The following is a 13,434-nucleotide window of genomic DNA, read 5'->3' as shown; positions in this document are numbered from 1 at the left end:
AGTTACTGCGCGAACCAAATGATTATGAAAAAAAAAAAAATAAATAAAAAAAATTGGCCGCCAATCGTACAGTACATCTAACACGCTTGAATCTCGTCGACGACTAAGTAAGCGTATACTATAAGCTTGATAAAAAAAATGCGTCACATGAGAGTCGCTGAGAAAAGATATAACAAAAAGGGGTCCGAGGAAGCGCGAGCAATGCCGAGCACAGCCGATAGAAGAGTATATTTGTATACAAGCATATGCAGCTTCTGCGGTGAATATAGGCGTTCAAAGCATCATCTTTATATTTTTAGATCACAGCGTATAGGTACCGGAGTATTTAGAAACTTCTTTTTTTTTATCATAGTGACCTCTATTGTGTTGTACAAAGATTAACTGATTTAGAAGAAATTTAACATTAATAAAAAAAAAAAAAAAAAAAAAAATAAGAGATCAATATCGACACCTAATTTATTTTATGATGAGTAAATCTTAAGCTACAGATTTTTTTTTATAATTTTGTTTTATCGTACGAAATATTCTTTAGAAGTTAATCTTTTATTTAGTCCTTGAATTGAACGCAGCTGGTGAGACTGGATTTACGAAAAAGCGATTTCTATTTGTTAATTAGTTTATTCATTTAATTACCGAAGCAGTACTGTAACTTTGAAAATTTTTTGTAGTTTCGTTCCTTTTTCTGATAAGTTCACCCCTTTGCAAGAGAAAAAAAAAAAAAAAAAAAATAGACTTCAGAAAGATTTAAACATAATATTTCACGACGTTCATCCGGAAACATCTCTTTTTTTTCACCTACAATAAAAATAATAAAAAATCAGTGTACGTGTAACCAAATGAAAAGAAGCAGCTGCAAAAATCAACGTCATCACCACTGCTATGTATACGCGAATTGGCATCCCCTCCCTTAATGTATAGAAAGGGAAAAGACCTCAAAGAGTGGTTCGCCACATTTTCGTGATAACAGCGGGCAACAGTCGAGCGACGTCGGATTTAGCGAACGGAAGGGGCTCCCTGGCTGAGATATCGGCTCGGCTTTTATTTTCATTCCATCAATCACTGTTTTTTTATTTTATTTATTTGATGCATTTTTTTCTATTTTTACTGCAAAGTAAAACTGTCGACGAGGTGCTCCGATAATTCGTCTAAATCAACATGAACTGATAGTGTAGGGTAGACAGTGAGACTTTCCTGAAAAATTGGAAACCATTGAAGTGTGACAAAAAGCGTACAAATTGATAAAAAAAAAAAAAAAAAATTAAAATGCATAAGTGGGTGGTTTTTGTTTTTTTAACGTGTCTGCAACTCTGGCCGAATTCCGTGGAAGCCGGTGCTCGTAAGTATTTTATTTTCCCTCAATTACTTGTCTCAGTTTAATAATAATACCAATTTAATTTAATTCAATACATTCAAATTTTTCCCCAATTGGGAAATTTTTTCTCAAAATTAAAAGCAACTCTCAAAAAGTAACTGCTCTGTCGATCGCAAATAATGATAATTTATATGAAAATTTACTACCTACTAAAATTAGAAAGAAAAAAAAAAAAAAATCGGAGCCGTAATAAACGCGCGTACCGAGAGAGAAAGGTCATGCAACTCGACACGCATGTAGGAAGGAATATGCATACGCGGGCAAATGAGTAGAAACAGATCAGTTAATAAAATGATTATGACTCCGTGCCAACGAACAGCTGATTAGAAAATCCAACGACATTTAGAAAGTTCGTTCAAGTAAACAGATTCGCTTTCACCTCACTTTCCGAGTATGGGTGGATTCAATTTTTTTTTTTTTTTTTTTTTTTTAATCATCGATCTCTTTTTTTATTTTTTATCGTTAATGTTGATTTATTTTCGATCGATTGCATAAAATTTTGGAATACACAATTTTGCGTGGTACTTATTAGCCGAAAGCATGAGTGAGCGCGTCAACTGAATCAACAACGAATTCAACTCGCTTGCAAAAAAAATGGAGATAATGGTTCAATCATCGTTTTCAATGATTCGTTATCAAACTTTTTTTTTCCAAAAAAATAAATTGTGAGACAAAATCATCGAATGCTAATTGCAATAAGGGTCACTTATGGGTAACAAATGACAGTCATTTTCAATATGAATTGGATGTTGCCACACATCAAAGAAAACTCGATTCTTCATTCTTTTTCAATTTCAATTTCAAACATTTTAATAAGATTACACGTCGAGGCGTCACATGAAATTTTTTGAAATGATTAAGTGCACGTATAACATACATCCAAAGTTACGTGCCATGCAAGTATTCGTACGGAAAATTATAAAAAAACTTTATAGAAAAATGTTTTTCAATGTATTAAAATACGCATATTTTTAACTGCGTGGATTTAAATTTTGTTTGTTATTGAATTTCCATAATTTTTTTTATTTAATTATTTTAGTTTGCCTCAGCTCAAAAGTGAGAAAATTTATTAATGCATAATGTATTAATACAACAAGTGTACAAAAAGTTAATATTGCCTTAAGATTATTATTTGACATATGCTTCATTTACTCTTTTTAAAGATATTTGTTACTTTGTTTAATCGGAAAAAAAAAACTTGTAAATTTACACATTAAAAAAAAAAAACTTTTAATTATTCTGATTTTACGCAAAACAAAATAAAAAGTAGCATGAAATGCATGATCATACTAATGGAAAGCTTGTATGATGTATGTCGGATGGTTGTAAACAAGAGACACAAGTCTTGATTTATAGCAGTAACCATCACGAAGATAAGACAGTGACAGGACGCATGAATCAAAAATTAACTTACACATATAAGCTTTCCTCATTAAAATACCCCATAACATTTTAACAATTTAATACTGTTGTAAAATCATATACGATAAATTTATATTTATTTTTAAAAGTGTTAATTATTAAAGAGATATAATTTATATTTTAAATTTTGGACGCGATACAATATGGTACGATTTTGCCATTATCATATCAGACCCTCGTTCTCTTTTAGCAATGATACATGCATTTTCTCCTCCATCGACTACTTTTCGTCGATTTACAAATAAGACAACTTTCTATACTTGATCTTCTCTCGTTAATAGTATTTACATGTGATCGGATACATAGAGGTAGTTAAATCGCAAAAAAAAAAAAAAAAAAAAAAAAGTAGAGCATTGAAAAATTTTGTTGCGTTTTTTCAAAGGTTTATTTCATTAAAAAAAATCATTTGTCCATCATAAAATTAATGTTTTATCACAAATATCATATACGGGAAAAGTTATACTTGCTGCTCACATTGCGAAGAAAGTATTATTGTACCAATGACGTGTCGCCGTGATTAAAAATTTAAATTAAATTGGAACTTTTTGATGCTCCAGTTAATAACGAGGATGCTTGAAAAAATACCAGAACCAACAGTGTTACTCTAAATTCCTGATAAGAATTTTTTTTTTTAAATCACGAATGACGTTGTTTCCCCTAAAAAATTTTCTTGGCCGATCAAAGTACGATGTGTAAAAGTATAAAAATGAATTAATATTTGACCAGTTAATTTGTTTATTCGCGCAAAATATATTTTATTAACGGGTGCACGAATCTGTTGGCAGTAAAATTTTGCACAACTGCGAAAAAGGGGTCAAACAAAAGGGATGCCCTCAATCGAGCCTGCCACGATCTCAAACTCAACTCCTCGGTCATAAATTGCGTAGTGACAGAAGATCGGTAAGGATTCGCTACGTCCACCCTTTACGATCAACGGATATTTCGATGACAAAGTTTTTTTTTTGTTTTTCTTCATTACAGCATGTCTTGTCTTCGCAAATTAATAGCTAATGAAGCCGATTTCACGGTCCTCGAACCCGAGGATCTGCTCGTGACTACCTTGAATTACGTGGACAGCAACATTTTGATAACCCACGAGCTGAAACAGTATCCCGACAGTTAGTATGCCACGCATTGCGCGATTGGAAAAACATATTACGTTATCATTTTCTTTTGTTCTGTTTTTAACACTTGAATCAACAAAAATCACGTCAATGCCGTTTACTCGTCGTTGTTTCATTAACAAGGAATATATTATAACTCCTTAAAACTTGAAGGCCACATTTTATGACATACCGACATTTGATAAGGCCGTGGTCCTTTTTTTTCTTAGATTATACTCAGTACGACGTGGAGATGGTTGCCATCGTGAGGAATAATTTCGACAACAGTTGGGTGACGACGAACAAGAAGCTGTGCTATATCGGCTTCGAGACGGGCCAAATGAGGGTGAATTATCATTATCATTACACATCGGTAAGGAAAAAAAAGACACTCGAGAAATAAGGAAGTTTCGTTTGACTTGATGATTTATGTGTTGATTCGTTATATTGACGTAGTATTTCGAGAAATGGATCATAAACAGGGAGTGTGACACGAACAAGACTCTCTTGGAAAATCGTATCGCCGATCTTTCGCAGCACTTTGAATCGGCGTGCATCGCCGGTCCTTGGACCCTCGATTCAACTTTCGATGGAGAACTGAGTGAGTCGCTCTATCCATCTTACATATTACAAATGTCACAGCAAAAATAAAATAAATCAATAAATACGTAATCTGAGTATTGAAGAGAAACGATCGGTATATCTGAAATACAAAGCATAACCGTAACTCTAAAACAAACGGAAAGAAAAAACAGATCACTAGTATAAAGGTGACTACTGTGATTTAGAATCCAAGTACCGAAACCTGTGCGCGCTCTGCGGCAACCCAAACGGCTGCTACGAGGGTGACAGATTCTACGGGATGCAGGGCGCGATCCAGTGCCTATTGGAGGTCGTCGGCGACATTGCCTGGCTGAGCAGAAGCGACGCGAGCCGGTATTTTTCGGTACCGATACTTTTTATCCTTCCAATCGCATTTGACCAACATAATATATGCTTGTACGATTAAGTTACGATTCGTGTGCTCTCGATCAACAGGAATTGGCCAGCTACGGTTACAGTCTTCTCTGTCCGGATGGTATGTTCATGCCCCTGTCCGTCAACAAAACCTGCACCTGGATCGCCGAGCCTCGTTCCGTAATCGCCGTGAGAAGGCAAGTGTGCCACGTACACCAGCAGTTTCCTTCAACCGATATGCGTTTAACAACTAAAATATAAAACGATCGATTTCAGCGATGCTGTCGAGCGCGTAATCAACAAAATCGCGGACATGAACGACGCGGGCAAAAAGTTTTACCCGGTCATCCACGCGTCGTACAAGTTCTCGCACTTGGTGAATCTCACGACGCCCGTAGACGCCGAGGGATACATGAAACGATGTAAGATTAGTTATGAACTTCTTAAAAAAAAATCTTCTTCAAAGTAAATACAATTTCTTTTCTTCTGGTGTTGGCAAGTCGCAGGATTTCTAAGCTCCAAGGTGCACTCGAATTGCCGCGAGGCCCGGACGATTCGCTGGTGCGTGGCGAGCAACGCCGAGGCCAGCAAGTGCGGATGGATGCAAGCTGCCGCGGTCGGCGTCGACATCGAGCCCAGGATATCGTGCATCCAGCAACTCGATCGACAGGCCGCCCTGAGAGCCGTGCGCGACGACAGGTGTGATATTTTCGTCGCCAAACCGGAGGAGGAGTTGCATGCTAGAAGGTAATATTTTTTGCACGGTAATAACAATAATAAAGTACGCATGTGGATATAGTATACATGTATTATATGATGCACATACAACGAGTTTTGTGACGGTTTAGCATGAACCTGACACCGATCGCGCATCTCATATCGAACAAGGACCTCGACGCCAACCGGTTTGCCGCAATCGTGCGAAAAGACGCCAAGTTCATGAGCTTTGCCGAGCTCAAGGGCGCCAAGGCCTGCTTCACTGGTTACAAGAGCGTAGGCTGGAACGCTTTTTTCTCCATCTTGAGGAATGGGAGCTCGGACGTGGATTGTTCGGACACCAGGGCGATGGCGCGGTTCTTTGGTGACAGTTGCGTTCAAAGGATTAACGAGAGTGACGCCTCCGTGCCCGAGAGCCTTTACAGACTGTGCAACCAAACCAAGTTCGACAGAAAACTCGGGCCCGAGGAGAACGCGTTCAAGTGCTTGATGAGCGGAGGTGACGTGGCTTTCGTCAACATCAGCGCCGTTAAGAAGTATTTTTCGAGTAAGAGGTGCACCATTTTTTACACGTCGGTCGGTGTACTAATTCTGGATTGTTTTTTTTCTTTTTTTCTCGTTGCCAACAGCTTTCGGGATGTTTGGGATGAATTACAAGCTGCTCTGTGAGAACGAGACGCTCGAGAACCCGGAGCCATGCTTTTTGGCTGAAACGACAATGGGATCGGTAAATTTTTTCATTTTTCAAGTATCTTTGCAAAACACACTGACCGCGTGGGTGGCTCTTAGGTGTTGGCGAATAAAAACGCATCGAATGTGAAGAAGGAGGATATATTCCTGATGCTGTTGGCTCTCGACCGATTCTTCGGAAAGACCTACGATCGCGAGACTCCGATGTTCTCGCTGTACGGCCCGTTCGAGGGCGAATCGGACGTTATTTTTCCGGTATGCTTGGGAATTTCATAATTTTTCTGGTTTTCCAAGAACTCATTAACCATCTGACAACGTGTTATCCCGTTACAGGATAGGACGATGCATTTACAAAAGTACGCCCGTGATTTGAGACATGGCCGTACTTACGAGGACGTTCTGGTCAGTCTTCAGGAGAAGATCGAGTGCAAGTCGTCGAGCGTGGCTTTGAGCTTTAGTTTGCTTCTTGTTTCGGCCTTGGCAATTTTTAGCCAGTTGTTGGTTTCATTGTAGAACTATTACTGTTTATTTTTAAGTTGGATGATATCACATGCAAGAGTGTTTTCCAGTTGAATTAAAGAGCAATTCTACTGCTGTTTTCTTCAAATTAGTTTACAAATGTTTAACGCTCTTGTCTTTTATTATCTGCGAGTCAAAAATAATTACACCAATGATGGTAATGATTTTCTTTAAAGAGCGTATATTTAAACAAGTGGATTGATATTTTTTTTTTTTTTTTTTTTTTTTTTTCTAAGTACATTTTGGACGGAATCGTTACTCAAAGTGACTAGAAATTTCGTGTAATAAACAATTGATACATGGATGCTCGTCGAATACACGAAAAATATTTTTTGTACTACCCAATATGTTTGGTGTAAACAATCGTAAAACTATGTTAAAAGAGAAATGACAGTCTTTGAATATTAGATTGTCATTAAACTACGCATAAAAGTTAACAGAAATTAAAACTACAAAACTGTAACATATCTTAAGAATGTATCCATTTCCTGCGTTAAATCGTCCTGATGCGAGATGTAAAAATTTTTTTTTAACTTGTGAACCTCTACGTTGCCTGTATCAGTCCCTAAAGCCTGGAATTAGTAATGTTTTATAACAAAATTTGTTATGATGAAAGAATTAAACAATGGATTATCAAAGACGTTAAATTACCAAGTATTGAATTGACATATCTCGATTTGTATTGCAAGGTGACAATCTCATACACTTGACGTGGCCCCAACTTTTTGTTGAAACAGTATGTGATGGATGTATGTCACTGTTACCAAGATTCCACACAGCAATCCTGAACATAAATTTTTTTTATCAACACTGTTATTTTGTTTCAAATTTTAATAAAGTACCTGGAATGATTATCTAGTACGTAAATGGTCAACGGTTTGGATTTCGACCATTGAATACTTTTTATGCCAGCTGAACTATGTTCATCTTTTATTCTTAATATTGGTGTTTCAACATTTAACGAATGCAATCTAATACTTCCATCATTACATCCAGCCTTAAATACATAATTAAATTACAATTGGCTGCAAAAGTGTATTTTTCCAAGATTTCATGAATATAACTTACAAAGAAATACGACTGTTTGAATGGACAGACTTCAAGACAAGTTGTGCTACCACAAGAATCTGAAAATTAACGTATTAATATTTTATAGTGACCAAATCTTCATAAATCCTAATGAATTACCCATTTCATTGATCTTGTAATAAAGTATATTATTCTTTACTCCTGCGCAATTGGTATACAAAATATCTGTACTATTGGTTGCTAAATACAAGTTATTGCTATCGACGTTGTCTACATTCATATCAATAAACTGTTTGTTCACATGACTAGACTCGTTATTCTTTTTAAACAAAGGCACTTTTTGACTCTTGACAAGCCTCACTTTTCCCCACTGTGATAAGCCCAGATCATCAATGTTGGAGCTAAGATTACGTAAAACACTCCATATGATTAAATGACCCTCTTCATCCAAACTACAAATCTGAATGGAGACGAATTTGTCATTCAAGTTCTCTGTGTCCTCTTGATCAATCTTAGATATTACTCGAATAGCTATTACTGGAGACTTGTGTCCTTCAATTTCCCAATTTGCAGCTGTAGTATACGTGGCGCTACGCACTACCCAGTCCATTTCGTGGACTTTGTCTATTATTTTCTGATGCCACGTTTCTTCTTCTCGCAAATCCCACAGGCAAATCGAGCTAGAATTGTTTTTTTTTTTATTGAATAAAGAATTTAGGAACAGTGGAGTACAAAGAATTTCAGCACTTACCCATCTTCAAGACCAGCAAAGATGATGTTGCTATTTGTACAATGGAAGCAACAAGCAGAGATGGGACTCTGTGAGAAAAATAGCTTTATTGGTCTTGATGGTTCGTTGACATTCCAGACACAACCAATACAACAGTCCATTATATAATCTTGTTTACTATCAGTTTCAGTTTTCTAAATTTGAAAAAAAAAAAAAAATACATTATGATTTTTTCTATTGCAAAATAAAAAAAAAAAAAAAACATCTTTCTCACCTGACTGACTGAAGCATGAATACTCATTAGTATTTTATTATTAATTTCCGAATAATGCAGCACTAGGACTTGCCTGCCACACAAAAACGATAATGAACTAACTGAAAGTTTAATGAAGCCCTCGCTAAAAGGATACTCGTGCGTGTCATTTTGCAAAATATTTCCACCAGATTCTTTTTCTTCCAACAAAGCTAACATGACTTTCCCGGCTCTACTCAAGAAATCATTTAGTTTTAAAACATCATACAATGGATTAGCTAATGAAACGTCATCTCCACTATCTCCACCGACGCCTACATGCTCGATTTTAAAAAGTTTTACATCATCAATTGTTTTCAAAGTATTTCTACATTTTACAGGGAACTGCGTCCACTTGTTTTCAGACTCATAAATGTCAGTCTGAATTTCCACATCAAGATTATCTTCATTTGTTTGTGTATAAGTCTAAAAATTTTTGAAAATCAACAGTGCTGCCTACAAAACTGTAAAAAAAAACCAAGATTTAATTGTACCTGTTGAGTATTTAATTTTCCATAGCTTCGAATAAACTCATCGTAAGAAATTGGAGTTGACTCATACAGTGACCACTCAACGGTATCAAATTTAATCATATTCATAATTATTTGGCCTCTTGTTAATTTTTTTCGACGCACTTTTTTAGATGATTTTAATTTTTCAAGATTCACAAGAGTGATTTGTGAGACTGATGGTGATTTCACAAAATCACCCGAACGTAAATCTTCAAAGCCTTCATCAGTCGATGAAGGCAGGGATTTAACTTCGGCATGTTTTTCCTCTCTGTTGACCAAATCAATTTTTCTATGAATTTTATTACAGCTGTAATTTTCATTGATTTGTAAGTAAAAATATTAAACTAAGCAAACCTATAAGACTGGTTGTTTGGTTCTTTTTCTTCAGACACAAGTTTTGGAGTTTTCATAGTGTTAATCATCAATGAATCAATCATAATAGCTCTTTTTCTTGCCTCAGTCAGTTCAGAGTCTAATCCACGCTTTTCCTTACTCTTGCGAATGTCTGCACTGACTACTAGCTTTCTCTGATAATTAAATGTAATTCAAATGTATGAACAAAAACTAATATTCATTAAGTACTGATGATTTACATTGCTAGTTTTTGAGCTTACCCTTTCTTCTGTATGTAACTCAATGGGCTCTAATTTCAAACTTAGATCAGTGTGCTCTGACTCTTCACTTATATCTGTACTGTCATCATCAAAGTCAGATTCATAATCCTAAACAAATAAGATAATTTTGACTGAATTAAAAAATACTTTAAAATATAAAGTTATCTTGCTACATGCACGGCTTTTAATTGTTTCATGCAAAACTTTACACGTCAATGAAAAGTCTAACAAACGTTGTATTATTGTACATGCAATTTATTCACATGATTCTTAATGCAATAGATTCAATTACACTTTGAAATACCTCAAACTCATCTTCATATGGTGTATCCTCATCAATATCACTTTCAGTTTTCACAGAAGTCCCATCATCCTCATCTTTACAACTATTTTTAGCGATATTAACAACAGGCTTCAAAACCTTAATCTCACTAGGACTCAAAGTTCTTGAATGCTTACGTTCTCTTGAAATTCGTCTGGAAGATGTTTCCTCTGATCTTTTGGACTTACCTTCAACTCTCTTGGCCTCCATCGATTTGGTTAAGCTTCTCAGCCGGCTGGCTGCATCTTTGGGAGCATAAATGGAACTCGAGCCTCTCACTTCATTATACAATGACTTAGCTTTCTCGCGACTACTCATCTGCACACTTGCTTTTGTCTTACTACCAAGGCTCTCATACCTGGCAAGGCTTTCAGACTTTGTTTTAGAAGCTGTTTGTCTTTTTGAAGTGCTTGCAGCAGGTAAAGGCTTTTGACTGCTCGAACTGGACAAAAAGGCATTTTGCTTTGATTTCAATAGATTCCTTTCCGGCAAGATATTCTTATTAACTAAAGTAGATCCAGTCTTTGTTTTTTTGTCTCCCAAGGCTCTAACATCCACTATCTGTGGCTCTCTCCTTTTCTCCCTCCTGTCATCTATTTGGTTCAAAGTTTTGGACGACACCTTAGTTCTTTGTAGACTTTGGCTCTTGTGCTCCAAATCTGTCTTTTGCAACTCTCTCCTCTTCTTCTCTCTCCTCTCAGCCTTTTCATCTTCAGTCTCACCAGCAACTTGACTAGTCGTTTTCACCTTGACCTTCAACGAGGACTGGCTCTTCAGCTGACTTCTGGGCTCGGTTGTTTTCTTGATGGCTCCCTAAAAAACAAAATGACATTTCACACATTAACATTAAATCCAACCCAGACCATGGCTAAAGAGTTTCGTAAAATATTTATGCAAATTCAAGAGTCGCGTATCGATTGGACAGCAACAAATGAGGTTATCTATTGCGATAAGATTCAATAAAATCCATGGCTAGTTTATAACCTCGATTTGATATACTTGCTTGTCATTAAAAAAAAAAAAAAGTACGATTTCAGTGATTTATTCGGTAAAATAAAATAAGGATGAGACACCCACCTTGTTCGACATTATGCGACCAATTGATTTGTTACATTTGTTGTGACAGTCGTGAGGAGCGCCATGACGCCCATTTGATCGAGGAGCGGTTGATATGGTGTGTACCCAAACAAACAGACGACAGTTCAGAGGAACCTTGTATACATATATATACTCACATATAAATGTACACCTGTATATGACTGTTGCCGATCATCGATTGCAGGAAAACTTTTGATGCATATTTATTGGATTAAATAATTCAGAAAATGTAAAAATCTATGCGTGCAGTGATTGTAACTATATATAGTTATTATTAACTGTACGCGTAGATTTTTACATTATCTGAATTATTTAATCCAATAAACAATGATCGCTATAAATCGTTATATCGATCGTTTGGTTAAACACAACATATAAGTGTACCAACGAATAAAGTTCACGTAGTGGATACAGAGAGCGATTGTTTAAATAAAATTAAACAATCATTTATTTTATTCAATTTGATGGTTAAATTTTTTTTCTTAAATTATTTTTCTTATGCATCGGGCTGGAAAAACTGAACCATTTCGAATCTGGATATCGACATACCTACTTTTTTGATTGTTTCGATGAATAGCAACAACTTCACCTCTGTTTTTTTTTTCCTTTTCTTTTGCAGCCAATAAACAGTGGTGTTTTTTTTTTTTTTTACATCGAAAAAATTTGAAAGTGTCCTGAATCGGTATTTATTAGAGAAAACAAAATTTTTTTGGCATGTTTTTTTTTTTTTTTTTTTATTTAAGCAAAATCTGTGGTATATAATTTTTAGAGAAAATAACAAACAATGGCCGCACCAAGACGCAGTAAAAAGCGCGTGAGAATCCAGTCGAGCAACGAAACGAAACCACACTACAGAAGCACCAAAAAAAGATCCAAAGTATATAATGTACAATATTACTTGTGCACATTTACAATATATGAAATTTCTTACGTTAACTGATCGATATTTGGGATTGCCTTTTGAGTTGCGTTATGAAAAATCATTAAATAAAATAGCTGACAAGGTTAATCCTGTGTGCGCGTCTATATGCCAAAAATAACACAACAATCCTGGATTAGCTGAAATCTATGGGAAGAACATAAATATAATCAATGGAAAAAAATAAAATAAAATAAATAATATCAATGATAATACTTTCGAAAACAGCCCCAAAGTAAGAAAAAGTCGATTCTGAAGAGTAAAATCGGCGGAAAAATCGGATGCCAGCCGCGACGGCTCACGGTATCGGAGCTCGTGTACTATTATCTGGAGAAAGCGTCAAGATCGGAGGTAGAAAAACGCAGGAAAGGCAATGCGGCAAGCCGGTTTCGAAGAAATCAGCGACGCAACCGGTCAAAAAGACTCAAGCCCGCCAGACGAGTGCCAAGTATCGTTCGATCTTTCGCCGAAGATGACGATGAATCCTTCTTGCCTAGACCATCGAAAAAAGGTATACTTGGACGGTTTGAATACCATTTTTTTGTATGAAATTTTTTGTCCCTTTCATTTTAATAATGAGTGTTTTTTTTTTTTTTTTTTTCTTCAGCCGAGAAGTGTATCTACGATTTGCTGCTGTTCGGTTCCGTCATGGGTTTCCTGGAGCCGGTAGACAAGAAAGGGGTTGTGTTTCGAGTTACTTCGGATCTGAATCTTTTTGACAGAGAAACCTCGAAAAATGAGGAAATCGGCGAACCTTACGACTTTGAGGACAACGGGACAACGTATTACACTTAAATGTTTTACTGCAGTTATAAATTCATCGTGAAATAAATTTTCAAAACACATATATTCGTACTATATATAGTTCCTTTGCACACGCAAATGAGAAGCATCAAATTGTATGGTTACAAATTTATTGACTCAAAGAAATTTAACAAAAAAGTATACATCTGTATTTTTTGGATCTGGTCGTTTCTTTTTTTCTCAGAGAAAATTTTTGTCATACAATTAAGTTATCGATGAACGAGCTGTCGAAAACCGTTTCTTTTTTTTTTTTTTCTGAAGGAAATTACGTTCATTGGTTCGATTTCGAGATCAAAGATGCTTGAATTCCTTGGACCGTAGAAAATTGTGGCTT

General features: G+C 35.9%; 3 protein-coding genes across 5 annotated transcripts; 2 read left to right on the top strand and 1 right to left on the bottom strand.

Annotated features, from left to right (window-relative positions):
* The first annotated feature begins 1,246 nt into the window (after positions 1-1,246).
* Positions 1,247-6,987, top strand: Tsf3 (Transferrin 3). The gene is made up of 13 exons (XM_014352597.3): positions 1,247-1,336; positions 3,580-3,694; positions 3,776-3,912; positions 4,128-4,270; positions 4,354-4,498; positions 4,686-4,843; positions 4,936-5,051; positions 5,131-5,276; positions 5,355-5,601; positions 5,703-6,118; positions 6,201-6,298; positions 6,361-6,516; positions 6,595-6,987. Exons 1-13 carry the CDS (start codon positions 1,264-1,266, stop codon positions 6,772-6,774), a joined length of 2,130 nt encoding a protein of 709 aa, XP_014208083.2. The 5' UTR covers positions 1,247-1,263; the 3' UTR covers positions 6,775-6,987.
* Positions 6,893-11,407, bottom strand: LOC106639138 (cytoplasmic dynein 2 intermediate chain 1). 3 transcript variants are annotated; one of them, XM_089594529.1, is made up of 13 exons: positions 11,357-11,368; positions 11,040-11,092; positions 10,262-10,922; positions 9,958-10,065; positions 9,698-9,870; positions 9,326-9,611; positions 8,814-9,257; positions 8,561-8,733; positions 7,969-8,489; positions 7,849-7,907; positions 7,623-7,777; positions 7,432-7,564; positions 6,893-7,352 (listed from the first exon to the last, which is right to left on the bottom strand). In XM_089594529.1, exons 1-13 carry the CDS (start codon positions 11,366-11,368, stop codon positions 7,230-7,232), a joined length of 2,901 nt encoding a protein of 966 aa, XP_089450655.1. In that variant the 3' UTR covers positions 6,893-7,229. The 3 variants fall into 3 exon arrangements, with proteins under 3 accessions (XP_089450655.1, XP_089450654.1, XP_089450656.1); XM_089594528.1 differs by having other exon boundaries at positions 10,250-11,092; positions 11,357-11,407; XM_089594530.1 differs by lacking the exons at positions 6,893-7,352; positions 7,432-7,564; positions 7,623-7,777 and having other exon boundaries at positions 7,870-8,489; positions 9,326-9,632; positions 10,262-11,092; positions 11,357-11,407.
* A 754-nt stretch (positions 11,408-12,161) lies between these two features.
* LOC106639090 (uncharacterized) lies at positions 12,162-13,091 on the top strand. Its single transcript, XM_089594823.1, has 3 exons — positions 12,162-12,254; positions 12,525-12,807; positions 12,877-13,091. Exons 1-3 carry the CDS (start codon positions 12,162-12,164, stop codon positions 13,089-13,091), a joined length of 591 nt encoding a protein of 196 aa, XP_089450949.1.
* The last annotated feature ends 343 nt before the right edge of the window (positions 13,092-13,434 follow it).

Source organism: Copidosoma floridanum, unplaced genomic scaffold, assembly GCF_036245765.1.
Source record: "Copidosoma floridanum isolate Cflo_tuat_1 unplaced genomic scaffold, Cflo_Japanese_pri ptg000021l, whole genome shotgun sequence".
Taxonomy (NCBI): Eukaryota; Metazoa; Arthropoda; class Insecta; order Hymenoptera; family Encyrtidae; genus Copidosoma; species Copidosoma floridanum.
Note: the sequence above shows the minus strand (reverse complement) of the source record. Positions and strands in the feature narration are given on the sequence as shown.

Excerpts from the sequence above, each read along its gene's own strand:
- Tsf3 (XM_014352597.3), top strand. The coding sequence starts at position 1,264 with ATGCATAAGTGGGTGGTTTTTGTTTTTTTAACGTGTCTGCAACTCTGG. Across the intron at positions 3,913-4,127 it reads GCTGAAACAGTATCCCGACA|ATTATACTCAGTACGACGTG; the intron begins GTTAGTATGCCA and ends TTTTTTTCTTAG. Across the intron at positions 5,602-5,702 it reads GAGGAGTTGCATGCTAGAAG|CATGAACCTGACACCGATCG; the intron begins GTAATATTTTTT and ends GTGACGGTTTAG.
- LOC106639138 (XM_089594528.1), bottom strand. Across the intron at positions 10,066-10,249 it reads AGTTTGAGGTATTTCAAAGT|GATTATGAATCTGACTTTGA; the intron begins GTAATTGAATCT and ends TTATTTGTTTAG. Across the intron at positions 9,612-9,697 it reads CCAAACAACCAGTCTTATAG|AGAGGAAAAACATGCCGAAG; the intron begins GTTTGCTTAGTT and ends TTTGGTCAACAG.
- LOC106639090 (XM_089594823.1), top strand. The coding sequence starts at position 12,162 with ATGGCCGCACCAAGACGCAGTAAAAAGCGCGTGAGAATCCAGTCGAGC. Across the intron at positions 12,255-12,524 it reads GCACCAAAAAAAGATCCAAA|CCCCAAAGTAAGAAAAAGTC; the intron begins GTATATAATGTA and ends TTTCGAAAACAG. Across the intron at positions 12,808-12,876 it reads GCCTAGACCATCGAAAAAAG|TGTTTTTTTTTTTTTTTTTT; the intron begins GTATACTTGGAC and ends TTTAATAATGAG.